Source organism: Haliaeetus albicilla, chromosome 2 (assembly GCF_947461875.1).
Source record: "Haliaeetus albicilla chromosome 2, bHalAlb1.1, whole genome shotgun sequence".
Lineage (NCBI taxonomy): Eukaryota > Metazoa > Chordata > Aves > Accipitriformes > Accipitridae > Haliaeetus > Haliaeetus albicilla.
In genome coordinates, this window is record NC_091484.1 from 33,727,228 (window position 1) to 33,744,456 (window position 17,229).

At 45.3% G+C, this 17,229-nt stretch overlaps 3 protein-coding genes across 7 annotated transcripts in view; 2 read left to right on the forward strand and 1 right to left on the reverse strand.

Moving 5' to 3' along the window:
- Positions 1-6,962, forward strand: part of EAF1 (ELL associated factor 1) — a 172,655-nt gene extending 165,693 nt beyond the window's left edge. Inside the window, exon 7 of the mRNA XM_069770340.1 lies at positions 6,301-6,962. The gene's annotated coding sequence lies outside the window, so the exon portion shown is untranslated. The remainder of the gene's footprint in view (positions 1-6,300) is intronic.
- Positions 1-6,962, forward strand: part of ZNRF2 (zinc and ring finger 2) — a 64,493-nt gene extending 57,531 nt beyond the window's left edge. Inside the window, exon 5 of the mRNA XM_069770351.1 lies at positions 467-6,962. The gene's annotated coding sequence lies outside the window, so the exon portion shown is untranslated. The remainder of the gene's footprint in view (positions 1-466) is intronic.
- Positions 6,963-12,753: 5,791 nt separating this feature from the next.
- NOD1 (nucleotide binding oligomerization domain containing 1) overlaps positions 12,754-17,229 on the reverse strand; it is a 30,584-nt gene continuing 26,108 nt past the window's right edge. For 4 of the 5 annotated variants that reach the window (XM_069770243.1, XM_069770252.1, XM_069770266.1 and 1 more), the window contains 2 exons: positions 17,076-17,159; positions 12,754-15,624 (listed from right to left, as the gene is read on the reverse strand). In XM_069770243.1, the coding sequence (XP_069626344.1) occupies positions 15,552-15,624; positions 17,076-17,159 (157 nt within the window). In that variant the 3' untranslated portion in view covers positions 12,754-15,551. The remainder of the gene's footprint in view (positions 15,625-17,075; positions 17,160-17,229) is intronic. The other variant, XM_069770258.1, reaches the window with a different exon arrangement.

The window sequence follows — 17,229 nt, forward strand, 5'->3', positions numbered from 1 at the left end:
AACAAACAAACAAAACACCTGAAGACTTCATGATTGCATTTATTTGCTCATTTGTTTCATCTTGCTTCATGAGTCTCCATTGCAGGTCACATTGCAGTGCTATGGTTGTTGCAGGGGTAGCAGAGAAAACCTGAAGGAAGGTATCCTGCTACAGGGATAATTGTTTTAACCTCAGGGCAGTGTTAGCCAAAATTAATAAACAAACACATTTCCTATATTGCCCCCAACAACTGAACTGTGGAAGAAGCCAGCATGCTGTTTATGAACACATTTGTCTCTGTACATGCTCATGGATGTCTAACCTCATGTTAAATTCTGCTTCCTTTTTTTCACAGCAGAGATGGTAATAACTGGGGGCTTAGGGAAAAGGGGAAGGAAAACATGGTGGTTGTGCTCATGCTGTTTGAGTGTGTTATATACTGAAATAGCTGAAATGATGTTACTTTGTCTTCTGCTTTGTCAACAGCTGCTTCCACTGATCAGAAAACAGGAGATGTAAGGTTCCCTTGCTGAACACAGCGTGCCTGGCTTGAGACTTATAGTTCTTTGTGGCTGAGAAAGACAAAGATGGACAGTGACATGGAAAAAGCATTGCAGACACCGGTTACTTGCCAGTAGTGCTCGGTATACCAAACACTCATGCAAAGAACACACAGGGATTTTGAAAATGCTGCACAATCTGTAACAATCGACTCCCCACAAACATTACTGACACTATTTTGTATTGAAGGCCAAAGTTCTAATTTCAGCTTAACTTCTGGTTCTGTGAAGAAGCAGGTTATTGGACATGTTTCCTACTGCCTCGAGTAGAAGTGGAGATGTTCGATACGTGCTATCTGAGACCCGTGCAGGAGGATGGCCCCGGTTTTGAGTGGGAACGTTTTCACCTTCTTGTTGGCTGAAGAAGAGTAAAATGGCAAACTAAACATAATCTAACAGTGTGACCTTAATTTACTGAATTCACACCCTGTTCTACGTTCTTCACTTTTTTCAAGAACAGAAAACATAAACTTCTCTGCATAGGAATATTATATTTCAAAATTTTGTAACTAAACCTTTGTCACAATGCAGTCCAAAGAGTAAAACCAAGACAGGTAACTAATTTATATTGATCAAGCTATAGGGATTGTTGAAATCTGCACATTGTGTTGCTATTTAAGTAACTAAAACTTCTCTTTTACTGCTTGTGAGTAAAAACAACAAAAAAAAATGCAGCAAAGCAAAATCTTACAGCTATGCAACTTTTTTTTAAATAGGAAAAAAAAGAAGAATTACCAATTTTAAGTGCTGCCAGTTAAGGTAATTTGTTTAACGGGTATTTTTTTAAAAATGTTTCAGGTAATTATTTTATTCTACTACTCTCATCTCCAGGCTGCCTCCTGAGGTATAAATGAATAACTGCAAATGTGGGCACAGCAAGAGGTTTTTATAGGCGTGGGTGAGATAACATTGAGGTGGGATTTGTGTTTAATTTTTAAAATGCGCAAGTTTTTGTTTCCTTGTTTGAATGTTTTTTTGATGGCAGGATCTGTAGTACTTTGCATCTAAATCCTTGGTCTCTTCATATGCAGACCAGCATTTGACAGTGTGTTTGTTTGTTTGTTTTTTAAATGCACCTGCATTTGTTTAATTTATTATTATTTTACTGTATTATATTGGTATAACCAGGGCTTCACAAAACGCAGGATGTCTCTGGTGGGTTACACCAAGTAAAACTGTGGATAAGTATTAGTTCCCATAAAGTATCACGGTTCACAAAAAGAAGGACAGGGGAAAAAAAAAGACAATAAACTGGAACAGATATCAGGGCTTAGAAACATACTTTTTATATCAAGAATCAATCATAGTAGTTGTTGAATTTCACAGCGCAGGGAAGAGTTTATGAATATTAGTGACAGCATTTTTAGTGGGTTTCGATAGTTAAAATATATTGCACAACACTTGGAACATCTGTACATACATAATTCTGCTTTTTTTTTTTTGTTTAAGTACATATTTCTCTCTGTTGCTACTGTGATTCATATCAAAAAGGGCAAAGAACAGGAGCAATTGCTGCTATCTGGAGAACAAGTGCAGTGCATGTTACTAAACTCTCCTATCTTGCTTGCAGAGCAATTCTTGCCTGGATAATATTTTCTCCTGAATGTTGCTCTGTAAAATGCGTTTGTTATGCTGCAAATCTAAAGGAGTCCAAACTACATAATTGTCATAATTGCCAGTGCAGTTTCTACATTTTTGGGCTTGCATCATTGGTTTCAGCTGAACCTGTAACTATGGGGCCCTGTTGTATTCTCTTTTTCAGTGGGAGCAGAATCGTTTTGTCACACTTTTTCAATTCTGTAGTCACATGAAATGTACAGTCATTCCCTGTACAGATTCCTTTTTAGCTGAGAATATTTGTGTTGCCTTGTATTATCATGGTGGGGAGGGAGGGGATGAGGAATTACAGCACCTGTAATACTCAAACAGTGGTGCTGCCTGCAGGCCCACTTTTCCAATGTTTTAAATTCCTGCTATCTTCTGAAAGTAAAGCTGTTGCATTTGCATTGATTTAATGTTTACTGTTGGCTTCATGCCTACAGAAACTCACCTGTAATAATGTAAAGGGGGGTAGGTAAGTGTTTTGGTGTCCTGTGCTCCGAGGTCATAGATAGCCTTTGGCTTGGGGATTAAGTAGGTAAATATTATAAGCATAAATCTGTTTACAACTAGTTCATATTTCTAGTTCATTTACTGTTTTTTTCAAAAACCTTAATTTTCTGTATTCAGATGCAAATAGCTGGTTTAAAGATCCAGCAGTTATCACTGCTGTCCTACATTTAGGACCAGTGTTTGAAAAGCATGCCACTAGCAATTGCACTGATGCATGGTTTTGCAGGCAAGAGTCCATTGCTGCTTCCGTCAGCACGGTAGAGCAGAAATACCTTGGATTGTTTGAGGAACTAGTATGAGGTCAGCCTTAGATCCTAGTTTGGCATTCTTGGTATCCATAAATCTCTTCTGAAAGGCTGTGGGAGGTTTTCTTGTATCAAAACCTGTAATATAGACCAAGCCTTGAATGACCCTGGAAGCATGAGAGTGGTGCTTGGGTTTGAAAATGCCTGTGGAAATTCTATGTAAGCTTTCTATCACCAGCTGTGTTGGTCAGCTGGTGATGACCATGCTGTAGATGTAGTTCTAGTCAGAGGCAACACCTTCATTTTAAAAACATACTCACAGTGGTCCTGAATCATTGTGCTTTAGAAGGGGAAAATAAACATCAACCAAGTCCTGTCTCTCAATCAAGGAATACCACACTTGTCCACAAGAAGCAATAACTTAAATTACGGTGCGATATGCTTCTTCGCCTGTAAATATATTGAGATTGCCAATTCTGTGCTGTTTCAGAGTGTTTTCTGTCATCTGGCCTATATCTTCCCTAAGTATGTAAGGGTGTGAAATAATTCCCATACTCAGGTCTGCCATAAACATGCTGCTTGCCACAAGGGGAAGAGTAGACTCAACACTGTCTTGAAATGTGAGATTTTTCTGAACTTGTAACATACCCATGTATCTTGAGTAGCAACTTGTGTTTTGAAGTTCATAGTGGAGGTGGCTATGAGTTGGACTGTATATATATTGTATACCATACAATACCAAGAGAGCCATGCTACTGTCAGCACAGGGCACCCATTGTCCTGTCTCTTATAAGTCAGTATATCTATAATAACACTTCCCTTTTGAAGGAGGTAGTTAATTTTCTTTCAACGTGTACATTCAATGATGAGTTCAGTGGGACATAAAAGCAAAACAATGAAGCACACTGCAAATTTGTGGTATTTTATTTTTTGGAAGAATAAAGCCTAAAACAGATGGTCTTATTTGTAATCAATTTAACTTTTGTATTCAAGGGTAAGTGTACTGCAGTATTTTGAAATGGAAAACATGTAGGTGATGTACAAAGATGTGGGTGGATACTTGTGACCTTTTTTTTTCCATGCTCCCCCCTTTACGATGTAAAGGGAGTTTTATGACTGAATCTCGAGATTTGTACCTTTATCCTAGCTGTTACTGTTAGGAGCATTGGCTTTTTAATTAAGCCTTTGCTGAAAGGCTGGAGAGCTGGTAAAACTGACTCCCAAAAGACTAAAATCTCAGCAAAATGGGAAAGATAATTTTTATTCAGAAATGTGGATCTTTGGTGTGTCTGGATGGATAATGTCTGATACATAAGATGTGCTTATAGATGCTTTTAGTATGCCACCTTTTCCATGTGAGGGCTTCAGAAACTTGCTCCATTTCTTCTGTGTTCCACCAAAAGCAGAGAACTTGGCACTTGAACATTACTACTATCTCTACGTTAACAGCAACAAAGCATATGTTGGTTTTGATATAGGCCATGATCTCTCTGAGTTTCTGTGAATTTTAGCTGCTTTCCCTTATTGAAAGAGAATATTGGTGTGCAAATCTGGTATTGCTGTTTTGTACCTACTAATTTTGCTGTACAGTTGGGAGTTTCCTGCCGAGAGACTACTGTATACCTCGGAGTGCCGAAGTGCTAGTATGGATCTTCCAGCTCACCTTTGCCAGTAGAGAATTATCTCATTTTTTGATGAGTGCTATATTTTATGATTCACTTTCCACTCTTCCAAGCTTAAAATTCATTTAGTATCAATTTCTTCTCCTCTTCCTAGCTGAAGACATGACACATTTTAGGCCATATTCCCTCAATCTTTGGACAGGCTTTCCATTGGCATCAGCAAAAGTAATGTAAGAGGTTGTAGCTGGAAGAGGAGGGCTTGTTATGGGTTTGCTATGACCCAGCCAAACGTGTTTTTTCCTGCAGCAGTGTCATCAGCTCATACCACTTAACTTCTTGTTGTTCAAAATACTCTGCATGAGAAATTCATGACAGAACTATGTCCAGGATTTGTTTCCTGAATGTAAAACTTATGATGTTTCTCCATGTAAACTAACCTGCTTCTAAAATCAAGTTGAAGATGTTTTAGCCTGTTTGGGAGGTGGGGGTGGGAAATACCCAGTCCTTACTCTCAAGCTGTCTCCAGTTGCATTTAGTTACCTTACTACACAGTTCAGCTGGCTTCCCAAGCTGCTGCACTGTGTTCTGTAAAGTCATTTATCAGTTAAGTACGTCAGAGCTGATGATGGGATAAACTGTAAATGACCTCACCATGGGGCATTATTAGTTGCTGAAGACTTGCTCAGGTAAACCACTGTAGGAATATCCTGCACCTGAAAAAGGCTGGACTTAGTTCTGTCTTTGATCTAGTAAGTTGCCAGTGTACAAGAAGTAGAAGGCAGCAAGCCTGCTAGCTGATCTTTCTGGCAGCTTTTAATCTATGTATGTTTGTTTGAGGGACTTTTGCCCTTGGGTGTGCTTTGGCAAAGATTTTGCAACAATAAGTAGGATCTGCTTAATTCTGGCAGAGTTTCAAGTGTAAGTAACCTGACGTTGCAAGAACATAATCTGTTGCTGAATCCTGTTCCTCTTGTTTTCCCTCAAATCTGTCCCTTTTATTGCTAATATGTTACATTTAATAGCAAACACCTCAACATGACTGGTCACAAGCTCTCAAGGTGTGAAATGCTAACAGGAAGAGACATCAAAGCATGATTCTGTGCTCTTCCTGCATATAGGATTCCACTTTCCCTGCAGTGGACTTGGGGGTATTAGTGGATGAAAAACTGAATATGACCCAGTAATGTGCACTCGCAGCTCAGAAAGCCAATCGTATCCTGGGCTCCATCAAAAGAAGCGTGGCCAGCAGGTTGAGGAGGTGATTCTGCCCCTCTACTCCGCTCTCATGAGACCCCACCTAGAGTACTGTGTCCAGCTCTGGGGCCCCCAGCATAAGAAAGACATGGACCTGCTTGAGGGGGTCCAGAGGAGGGCCATGAAGATGATCAGGGGTCTGGAGCACCTCCCCTATGAAGACAGGCTGAGAGAGTTGAGGTGGTTCAGCCTGGAGAAGAGAAGGCTCCAGGGAGATCCTGTAGCAGCCTTCCAGGACTTAAAGGGAGCCTACAGGAAAGATGGGGAGGGACTCTTTATCAGGGAGTGTAGTGATAGGACAAGGGGTAATGGCTTTAAACTAAAAGAGGGTAGATTTAGATTAGATGTTAAGGAAGAAGTTCTTCACTGTGAGGGTGGTGAGGCACTGGAACAGGTTGCCCAGAGAGGTTGCGGATGCCCCATCCCTGGAAGTGTTCCAGGCCAGGTTGGATGGGGCTTTGAGCAACCTGGTCTAGTGGAAGATGTCCCTGCCCATGGCAGGGGGGTTGGAACTAGGTGTCTTTAAGGTCCCTTCCAACCCAAACCAGTCTATGATTCTATATTAAGATGAAGCTGAAGTATTTGTTACCGTGCAGTCTCTCTCTTAGCTGATATTGCCAAAGCACTGTAACTTTCAAGGAGGAAGGGAGGTGGCTTAGCTGTAGAGGGGATGTTTTAATGAACTACTTAATTTTAACATCTGCAGCATCACACTGAACGGGTGGTGATCCAGCATTAACCTTATCACTTGATTGCAAATCTCATTCTGGCTTTTCCTACCCTTTGGCAGGTACCTGCTGGTAGGGAGAAGAGTGTATATTCCCCTTTTTTATATGCCTCTTCCCACAGAACTAACCCTGCCCACAATGAGTTAGAGGGAACACTGTGTTAGCTTCTGAAATGCTACCCGTATGTGCAGTGGTAATGGACAAGATGTCTTCCTTCATTACCCAGAGCAGAAATGGGAATGTAATTTGCAATGTCTAATGTAAAACATGTTTGTATTTTTTTGTTAATTGAGCAGTATGGTTGCAAGTTGACTTAAGTTGTTCTAAGGTACTCTTTTCAGTGGTTTGCCAGTACATAATCATGAATGAAAATATTTTTTTATTGATTTTTAGGTTGTATGTTTAACATTCCATTCATGTAAAATATGTACAAATATATGTAATAAATCTTTTGAAGCACAGTTTTCTTCACACTTCCAGGTGGGTGGGCTGTTTTTTTGTTTTTTTTAAAGTATTAGTGAAAGAGGCATCGCTGTGGAGCAGAGATTCTGTATGTCTGTGCTGCAGACCAAGCTGAAGAAGAGGAAGAAAAAGCAATGCATGGTGTATAGTCACAGCTAGAAAAGCAGCGTGGTATCTCGGCTGTCTGCAGCTCTGCAGGTAGGAGAGCAGACCCTCTGGGCCAGCCTCTCGGAGCCCCTTTCGCTCCTGCAAAGCAGCGACGTGACAGGCTTTTATCCAGCTGGCCAAGGATGGCCTTGGCAGAGCAGAGCTGCTGTTTTGCCAAGGTGGCCGGTGGCTGGAGGTGAGGTGTCTCTGGTTGATGTGTCCTCTGGTGATCCTCAGCAGACATGATGGCCTTCAAGGTTAGCATAAATTAGAGCTGCCAGGTCTGGAGGTGGGAAACTCGTGAGTGGTTTAAAAGGGAAAAAGAGGGGAGGAAAGGGGTGGCAAACAGCCCTTACTCATCACCTAGGTACTGGGAAGCTCCATCAAAGCATCAAGCTAGCTCAATACACTGCTCGTTCCCTCAACTGCTCGTTCCTTCAGTTTCCTCTAGCCAAATACCACTCTAGCTTCCTCCCAAACCACTTCATAGTTTCCTCTTTAAAACTGACTCCCTGCCAGCATACCAGTGGCTGGGCAATGCATGCATTTCCTTGTCTCCGGTGGTCACCGACACTCTCCTGTCTGTCCCTAAACAGTTGGGAGGGGGTTACCACACCAGGCTCCCACAGAGACGTGTTGCTCGAGGAGGGAATTTGTCCAGAGCCACTGAGCGCGTTAAATCATTCTCCAGTTGAGCTCCCTGGCAAGAGCAGAGCACTGCACTGCTGACTGCCTGGAAACCTCCTCCCAAGGCAGTGGCTGCAGCTAACGAACCCATTGGGTCGCCTCCAGTGCTGCCTGCAGCAGGTAGCTGTGGGTGCAGGAGACCCAGCCGGCTGCGTTACTACTCCACATCTTCCTGCCTGCCCCAGCAGCAGCTAGGGAGCTGCAGCCCTTGTGCTAGAAGTGAGTGAGATGAGGACAGGGGCACAGATGAGCCATGTGCTACTGAGGACACGCAGGTTTTGGATGGTGTACGGTGTAAGTCTGCTGGGGGGAGAGGGTGATTTTACACCCCTTCCCCTACACTAGCTGGGAGTGGAGCTGCGGGTGCTGTGAGCAAAACCAAAGTGCGTTTCACCAAGGTTATGTGGAGTGCAAGTAGGGGAAAATGAAAGGAATTCACTCTCCAGGCAGGAAACTCCTCTTCATGTTGGTGTGTTGCATCTCAGCCCAACAAGGTGCTGCTCCTAGCCAGGGGGGCCTGTCGGCAGGCTGGTAATAGCTGCTGGTGGAATGTGATGCAAGGATTTATAGCATAGGCTCCTCCGAGGCTGGGTGTCCGTCCTTGCTTGCTCCACTTTTGAGAGAAGCTTTCTACTATGGCCGGGGGTTGCTGAACCCATCGCTAAAGCACGGCGACAGTTACAACCTTTGCAATTCTCTCTGTGGGAGGTGATAGTTTTAATGCATGAATTATTCAAGTCTGCACCAAGAGACAGTTGGATGTAATTACTGAGGAACGTGTTCGCGTTTCTTGCTAGTGTAACTTTCTTTCCCCCCCGACTGCCTTCTGGGAAGCCTGAATTCCTTCACTGCCAGTAATTCCTGTGTTTTCCTCCTTGGTCTCGAGCTGTATTATGGAAGCAATTGATAACTAGTTAGAGCTGTGTTTGGCTTCACATCAGGAAAATCTGCCGGAAATCATTCCAGTTCAGTAGGTAGACGATTTCATATGTGGAATTTAAATTAGTGGCATCTGTTGGTATCATGTCCTGCCCTCCTGCCTACGGCCGGGACATGGGACATGCCTCCTGTGCCCCAAGTTGCTTGCCCTGGGGGGTGAACTGGGCAGCATTGCCAGCCCCAGGCTGTTCCCACGGTCTTTCAGTGCGAGATGGTGATGCTGCATGTGTGTGTGCGCATCTGGCCCTGCCACCACACGCTGTTGCTTGGTACAGCCAGTGGTCTGTATGCTAGATGCTGCGTTGCTTTTAGCAGGAAGGGGAGAAAAGCACCCAGCCTGTGGCAAAGAGAGCAGGGAGGGAGGGGAGAGTCCCCTGCAGCAGCTGGAGCTACATGGGGGTGTTTTCTCCCCTGGCTTTTGAGTGCCCTGTGCTGGAAGGTCTTGTTCTCCTTCCAAGGCTACGAGACCCAAGCAACGTCAGTGCTTGGGGGGTGCAGGCTGGAGCCTGCTGTCTCTGTGAACGACCCCCGGCGTGTTTGTTTAGCTGAGGAGGTTCCCAGCTCCATCCCACCCTGCAGGGAGACGGGTGCCCATGTCCAAAAAGCCAAACAAGGCCACAGAGGACACTGCTTGCGAGGTGCTGCACAGCTTGTGCCCACCCTCTCCTCGCCAGCCGGCCACTGGACGGCAAAGAGCCTCAGCAAAAGCCAAGTGAGAAAGAGTTTTCCAGCCCTCATTTAATAAAGCATCTGTTTTCTGAGGGGGATGAGATCAGGGATGCGTGGGGCCAGGGAGGAGGGTTTGACATAAATAAATAATTGCATAAAGCCCATCCTCAGTTGACGCAAGATGAGTCACTCCTCGTAAAGGCAAACGCGTAGAGGAGGCAGATATTAAAAGCACAGGGATGGGTCCTCAGCTGAGTTCGGTGGAAACTGCAGGTGCTTGATGCCTCTCTGGATTTGGCCCATTATCTTTTGAGTCATGCTTTGTGTCGAGCTCCTGCCCTGCTTTTTGTTCCATCCTGGTTACAGATTTCTTTGTTTGAACACACATTTAAATTTTAAGAAAGCCTTTTCTCCCCCGCCCCCCCTTCCCCTCATAGTTGCTTCTTTATGCTGGCTTCAAACAGAAGGAAAGGGAAAATACCAAGCCTCTGTCTGAGCCTGGTCAGGCTTTGTCACTGAGGAGAATGACTACCGTGGGGCCATTTCCCCTGTGTGGCAGTGGGGTGTCCTCACCTGCTCCCTGCCTCAGTGGACCTGGGTGACTTCTAACAGGCACAGCTTTCCTCTTCACAAGTCACCCGGGCCAGGATTAACATCTGTTAAACTCCAGATTAAAGAGTCTGGCAGGCAACGGGAGCACGAAAACTTGACAGCTTCATTTGCTCCAATCTGTGAGGTCTAAGTCTCCCGGCTTGCGAGGCTTTAGCAGCTAATTAAGTTGCTGACTTTGGTGTATGGGATGACTCCCTGGACGCGAGCGGTTGGGCATAATTTAATTGTTTGCAAAGGGTTTGCTAGAGCTGGAGCTCCGTCTCTCTCCCCTGCAGGAGCGAAGGGGATGCTTCTGCACCAGGGCCGGTTTGCTCTCGGGCGCAGCCGCTCGCTGCAGCGGTGGAAGTGGCCCATCGGCCGTGCCAGCAGCGGCCACCTACCTCCTGGGCCAGCTGCCCACGCTGGGGGCCAGGGCGGGGCAAGCGGGGCACCCATTTTGGTGAAAGCGCTCAAATCTGGGCTTGCCTGCACTGCACAACGTGGTCACTGGCCGAGGGTGCTAAGCTCGGGGAAAGTGTCCGTCCATCCCTCTTTGGTCCCACTGGGCTGCCAAAAAGGACTGCGTGTAAGCAGGGTGCGGCGATTTAGTTGTGCCCCTGTTAAGCATGTGCCACCCCGCCTGGCTGATGCCCCCAAAGCCGCGCTGCCCCAGAGGGGCGGCTGTCCTCCGAGCGGGGCTGTGGTGGCCGGGGCTGTGAAAGCCGGCAGCTCTGGGGCAAAGGAATGAGAGAAGCCACCAAGCAGGAAAATTGGGTCTGGTGAAATGACAGAGCCGCTCCCCTGTGAACGATCCTGAACTGTTCCATGTGTGGGACCGGGCGCCAGGCCAGGGGGAGGGCTGGGACTTGGACCCCGGCCCTGCCGTAGCAGCTCTCCTGGGCAGAGAAGACGCGGTGGCAGTTACCAGCAGGACGGCCAGAGCAAAGGAAATATCTGGTTCCTCCTCTCCTGTACCCGGCGCCCACCTCTCCATCTTCCATTTCTGCATTTCTCCAGAAGGTCCCGGCCTCCTGGGGCTGTTGGGAAGCCTCCCTGTTCAGCAGCCCTGGGGGCAGCAGCAGCTGCAGGCCCCGTGCGTGACAAGGATTTATGTATCGCCACTTAATGGGTTGTTTGACCCCTAAAGGTGCCGAGCGCAGGTGGGTGAGGCGGCATCAGCCCTGCCAGAAATCTGCTGCTTTCCGGTGCAGTCACCTGGGGACTCCCCATGAGCGGGGACGTACGAGGGCGCAGGACATCCCGCGCTGCCCCAGTATAAAGCAATAGCTGTAGTTTTTGCCCCTGGCTGACTACAAGACCAGTTTTTATTGCCTAGCCTGCCTGCTGTGACCTCCCAGGCCTTGATGCTCATGAAGCTGAAGCTGCTTTCTCTGAAACATCAGCCCCCCCCCCCCCCCTTCAAGTCCCGCTGCGTACCTGAGGCAAGTTATGTCAAAACTTTGCAGCTTGTGCTCTCACCTTGTTTACCTCTGGGAGTGGAGAATGAGCACTGGCCCTGTTGAGATTCACAGGGGATTCAAACATTAATTCCCCAGGATAAAAGAGGGGACTCCCCAGCCCCTGTGGCACTCCCTGCAGCCTCTGGCTGTTTGTCCCTACCTGGGGAAGTGAGGAAGGACTCACCACTGTTGCTATGTTGTGTTTCTTAGAAACTTCACCCATCCCACAAGGCAGCCGAGAGCCCCCAGCAAGTGAAAAGAAACCATCTCCTGTGAGTAAATTTGGAGTCCACAAGTGCAGCAAGCACCTCCCAACCTGGCCTCGTTTTAATTTAGCATGATCCTGCTATTTTGTTTCTACCTGCTAATGCAATAGTCAAGTCCTTTGTGCGCAGCTGCAGGTTTTTGCTGCTAAGATTGTTTGTCCCATCAGTTGAAAACTGGGCGGCCTCTACAGTGACCTCTCCTTCCTCATGGCACACCCATCCCTCGCTGCCTTTGGCCTGCCTCTGACACCTTTGCTCCCAACTGTGGCCATTTATACCCTTTTGCAATAGGCTCCTGTTTTCCTCTGCCAAACCAAGGTAAGGGAATGGAGTGAAGCTACAGAGAAGCAAGCATGAGCCTCTTGCTGCCTTTTGGCATCAGCACTGCTCCCACGGCATGGGATGGAGGCATGAGGATCTTGTGCTGGCTGTGGTTGAAAAGCAAAGGCTGAGTGGCCTTGCACCACCCAGCAAGTCTCAAACTGGGGTCTGACAGCTGGAGATGCAGGTCTGACACCCAGTTAGGAGCACTAAACCAGGCTCAGAAAAGCATCCTTTCCCAAAGACTTGGTGGTGTGTGTGACCAGCATGGGACAGCACTGCATTGCAGCAGGGCTCTCTCTTGAGGGCCACTGTATTATCTGGCACCAGTAAGCCAACACAGCTTGGACCAGCCAAATGCAAGTGCTGCACCTCAAGCCAGCAAGACTTCGTTCACCCCCAGCAGTGTGTGGAAATGCCGAGAGCTCCGGCAGTCAGTGTGGCAGGAGGACTACAGGGACGTGGCAGCAGCGTGTGTGTCCCTGAGCCACCGTTGTGGTTTCCCCCCACTGCCCCTAACTGGGTTGGCACCTGCTGCTGGAAAGGTCCCTCATGGACAGCGGCAGCTCTGAGCGCCCTTCTCCAGCTGTGGCAGCTCCTCGCTCTTGTCTGCAGACAGAATTAGTTAGGCTGTCACAGTCCTGTCTTGATCTAGCCAAGTGTCTGCTTGACAGGGCTTCAGCAAAGCCAAAGCACTTGCAGGCAGCCTGTTCAAGTTCTTTAAAAAGCTGTTTATTATCACAGTGGAGAAGTGGGAAAAAATGCCGCGTACAGAGAATGTCTTAGCAAATTACAAACAAGTCTTAAAAAAGTTACAGTTGTCTCTGAATTTGAGTAAACAAGGCTCTCGCTGCAAGCTGCAAATGCCTTGCTCTGATGAGCTCTACAAATAGTCCCATAAGACTACGAAGAAAGAACTGCAGTCTGAAACGCTGTGCCAATCAACAAGGAAACTCCAGCTGCTCCCAAAGCAGCAACCAGTTTCCCCAGCACGATTCCCGAAGCTTTGACGTGTTGCCTGACGCAGACCCTCTACCCTGGGTGCATTGGGGGCAGGATGCTGTGAAACCCCTCAGTTTTGTCAAAGCCAGACTGAGCTGTGCTCAGATCTTCAGCCCAGCCCAAATGAGTGCTTGCAGCCCGAAATCACCTCTGAAATGAGTGGCTATGACTGGCACGGTCACTGGCACTGTAATTGGTGTAATCAGCCGCTCTGAGGCTGTGTTTAGCTGCTGCAGCCCTGAAGATGCTCCCGTCCCTGAAAACACTGCCCTGGATGCCTGGCTTGTAACAGCCGGGCCCATAGCAGGATTTGCAACAGGGTTGAGGTTATTGTCATGCTACAAATAGCTCCAAAGGCTGCTCTAAACCAAAAAAAGGGGCAGAAGTGAAAAGCTTGGAGGGAGCTCTCAGGGACATTTTGTACTGCTTTAGTCTATCAGTGAAATGAGGACAGGAGCTGGAGTTTTTCACTGTATTATCTTCTACCCGGTAAATGAGCAAATAATTCAGTGATTAGAGCAAACTTCTTCCCTCTAACACAGGCAAATGACACCTCTGGTGAAGGCCCTTCCTGCAGCTGTGTCCCCTCCACACCATAAGGGCAGGCTGGCAAAACAGGAACAACATTTTAACAAGGTGCATGGGTGTCCAATTTGTTAAAGTTGCTGAGAAGTCTTTAAAGGCCTTGCTCTGGCAGCTGTTTTTGCAATTGAAATCCAGCTCATCTGTAACTGTGGGCCCTTTTGCTTCAGTAAACAAATGGCTCAGGTGCAGAAATCATTCATGTTAGCTTTCTTCCAGCACAGTCCAAAAGCCTCATCTGTCTCCCTGTGAAAAATCAGTGCTGATACAACAGACAGGGAGGAAAAGCCACTGAAAAATAATGAACACTAAGTTGTTTTTCTTCTTTTTTTTTTTAAACTGCTGGTTTTGTGAAAAGGTTTATGAGTATTTTAAAATGTGTTAGGGACCTGAAGGGAGTAGACAGAATTGGGGACTGGGAAAGGTCTGCTACCATGTAGGAAACAGAGAAACTCTGACCTACAAAGCATGCCTTTTTTCATGTTTTGCTTTATGGGGCAGATTTAGGAGATGGGAAAGTGAAGGTTCATTGGTCTGGCATTTCAACTGGAGATTCTTCTTCCAGCCTACCAAGGTTTTGTGGGTTAGTCAGCAACTGCGGAATTGTTTCCCAAGTTTTGGGGGGGGGGGGGGGGGTGGTAACACGGGAGGAGGAAGGAAAATGGATCATGCTTTTCCATTTTGGGTTCCTTGTGCACACTGTGGGGTAGAATTTGAGTTTATCTTTATAAAGCATGCCTAATTTGCACACACACACAAAAAGTCAAATACCCCACTCCAAACTGGTCCTAAACACTAATTATTTTGGGGAGGGATAATGTTTTCTTGCTGGTCCTTATCATTGCTACCTGCCCCTTGCCTTGCACTTTCCACTAATTCAAGCACAGAATAAAAGCTTTCTAAGCAAATCTCAATCCTTCTCTGTGCTTACATGTTGCTGGGAGAAGGGATTTCTACTTGACGCAATTGATTTTCAATCATCCTTTCTCCCCACCGAAGCTAGGCAACTTAATATTGGTGTATTGCCACCAGCACAGTGTCTAGGCCAAGAGCCAAGGCAATGAACAGCCTGCTAATTAATTTTTCACATTTATCTCCAGACCCCCTCCCCAGAACAAACACTGTGAAAACAGGAGGTGGCAGTTTCTGTGCAGCCCTCAGGAAATTTTAAGCAAAAGTGTTTTACTGCTAGTTTTATGCTTTCACAGTGACGGCAGTAAGGATTTCTGGTTGTATAAAAGAAAATGTATTGGCTTCAATATGGAAAAAAAGATTATTGAAAGTAATCTGAGCCTGACATATCCACTTCTCAAAAAAAAAAAAAGGGGCAAAAAAAAAAAAGCAGCATCTACAAAGCTGGCTGTAGTCAGTGGAGAAATAAGGGCCTGATTTCTAGGCAGAAGAAAGGTATTCCATGTTGAAAACATTGATACCATGCAACTGTTACAGATGGATTATATTTCCAGTAAAGCTATGTATGTTCATTTTCAGTTAAGAGGCAGATAATACTGTGAGCTTGTGCATCTTGCACCCTTTCTTGCATATATATGCGTGTGTATATTTATGTATATAAATAAGTTAGAGATTTTTTACATCAGTGTACAGAATAAACCTAAACTCAGGTATCAAAATACATACACCTGCCAGTGGATTTAGTCTGTTAACACTTTGCATTTCATCTTCAAAGCACCATACAAGCATTAATTATTTACCCAGGCAACTTCCCACTCACCAAAAGGATTAAGAGTAACAGGCAGGGTAATGGATGGAGCTGAGGGAGCGCAGCATGTTCATAAAAAGGCAGCTAATCATGTATCTCTCTCCTGCCATGAGCACTTCAGATTTACACCTTTATAAACTCTGTAGTCCAAGTGTAGCAGTAACCTTTGTAATACAAAGCTTGTCACAATAGGAAATTCCTCATTCAAAAGCAAATGATCCGTTCTTCATTTTCAAAAGCTTTGGCCTCCTCTTGGCTTATCAGGTTCCCGTTCAAACTGGAGGGGAAAAATAAGAGGGATATGAAAATAAGGTAGTGACTGTTGCCCGTCTTCTCTTTTTCCAAGGTTTTGGAGCAGAGATCACAGCTTTGTAATGTTGTGTGAGCTGCAAGTTTCTCAAGGGCACACAGTTGGAAACCAGCCTCAGACCGGCTACAGCACTGCTGTTCCCCCTGCAAGTATGAGGAACAAAGCTACTTCTTCAGAAGTAAAAACTGAACTACCACCTAAACTTCATTGAACTAAAATCGGTGTTGGGATACCCAGCTGCTTGCATTTCAGCAAGCAGCATTTCGCTGACAAAGGTTCTTACCATGCAGTGGGCTAGTTTAAAGAAAGTTAAATAGTCTTCAGAGCATTTTGTGTTTTCCATGACAACATGGGAAGAAAACTGTTAAGTACTCAAGCATTATTAATGTGAAATGATATGCAGCAAAATTTTCAAGTCTGTCTACAAAAAGTTAATCTACATTGATATTTACACCCCTGAAAATGAGCAGCTGGGTAAGTGTAGCTTTCGGAAATGTTCAAATCTATTAAACCATTTAGACTTATGAAATTATTGGGGTTAATAAACACCTATGAAAATTCAGGGAAGAATCAAAAGACAGATTTTGGTCTGAAGATTGAGAATGATTAGAGTGGGAATTGATGCCTCTTCTGTAGACGAAAGCTGACAGTGGCCTTTGAAAAAAACATCTCTTCCACATCTCTAGGGAACCCACTAATCAGATAGATAGTGAGTCATCATCCTTCTAAGCAAGAATTCAGTGTCCTTTCACTAAAACAAATATATATATTTAAAAATAAATTTCATGTTCAATAATAAAGCAGTGGTGCTAAAACCAGCACAATTCTATTGACTCCTGAGCTCCTTGAGGTGACGGAAGGAATGTGGTACTTGGCTTTGTGCCTTACAATGCACATGTGTGACTCTGTGATGCCTACCTAATCTAAACCAAGCAAATCTTACAAAAGTTAATCTTCTTGTAGCTTAGCACTTTCAGTGTATCTGGAGCACCACCCAAAGAAAATCCAAGCACAAATTCTATGACTCAAATTAGTAATGCTAATTAAATGTAACCATCTCCTGCTTGTTGGGATTTAGGTCCTGAAAAGCACAAACACATTCAGAAGTTTAAAAATAAATCAGGACAATCAAAACTTGGTCTATAAATTTTGGCCCCAATTCTGCAGACACGTATGTTCTGCGAATCAGTGGTACAGACAGATGTGAACTGACAAAACTCCTTGACATTTGTAACACACAGGGAAGTGTTCCAATGACAGAGGCTTTTTACCTATCTGAAACCCACAGCTGGAACTACAACCCCTGCCTCACAGAAACTTGCTCTGAATTTTTTAGGCTGTAGGAAAGTAGTAATGGCAGGAGTGTTTTAAAGGGAAAGAAAGTTTACAAAGTGAGCCTTTGAGGAAGGGATCTTTACCACACTTCTTTAATAGCTGTGTTCTCCTTGAGAGCTTCGCTGAGGTACTTCACCCCTTTGGCTGTAATTTGATTCTGGATAAGCCTAAAAAGAAAGAACTTCATGTCAGACTAACATACAAACTAATTTATGGTGCATGCATAACCTACACTCA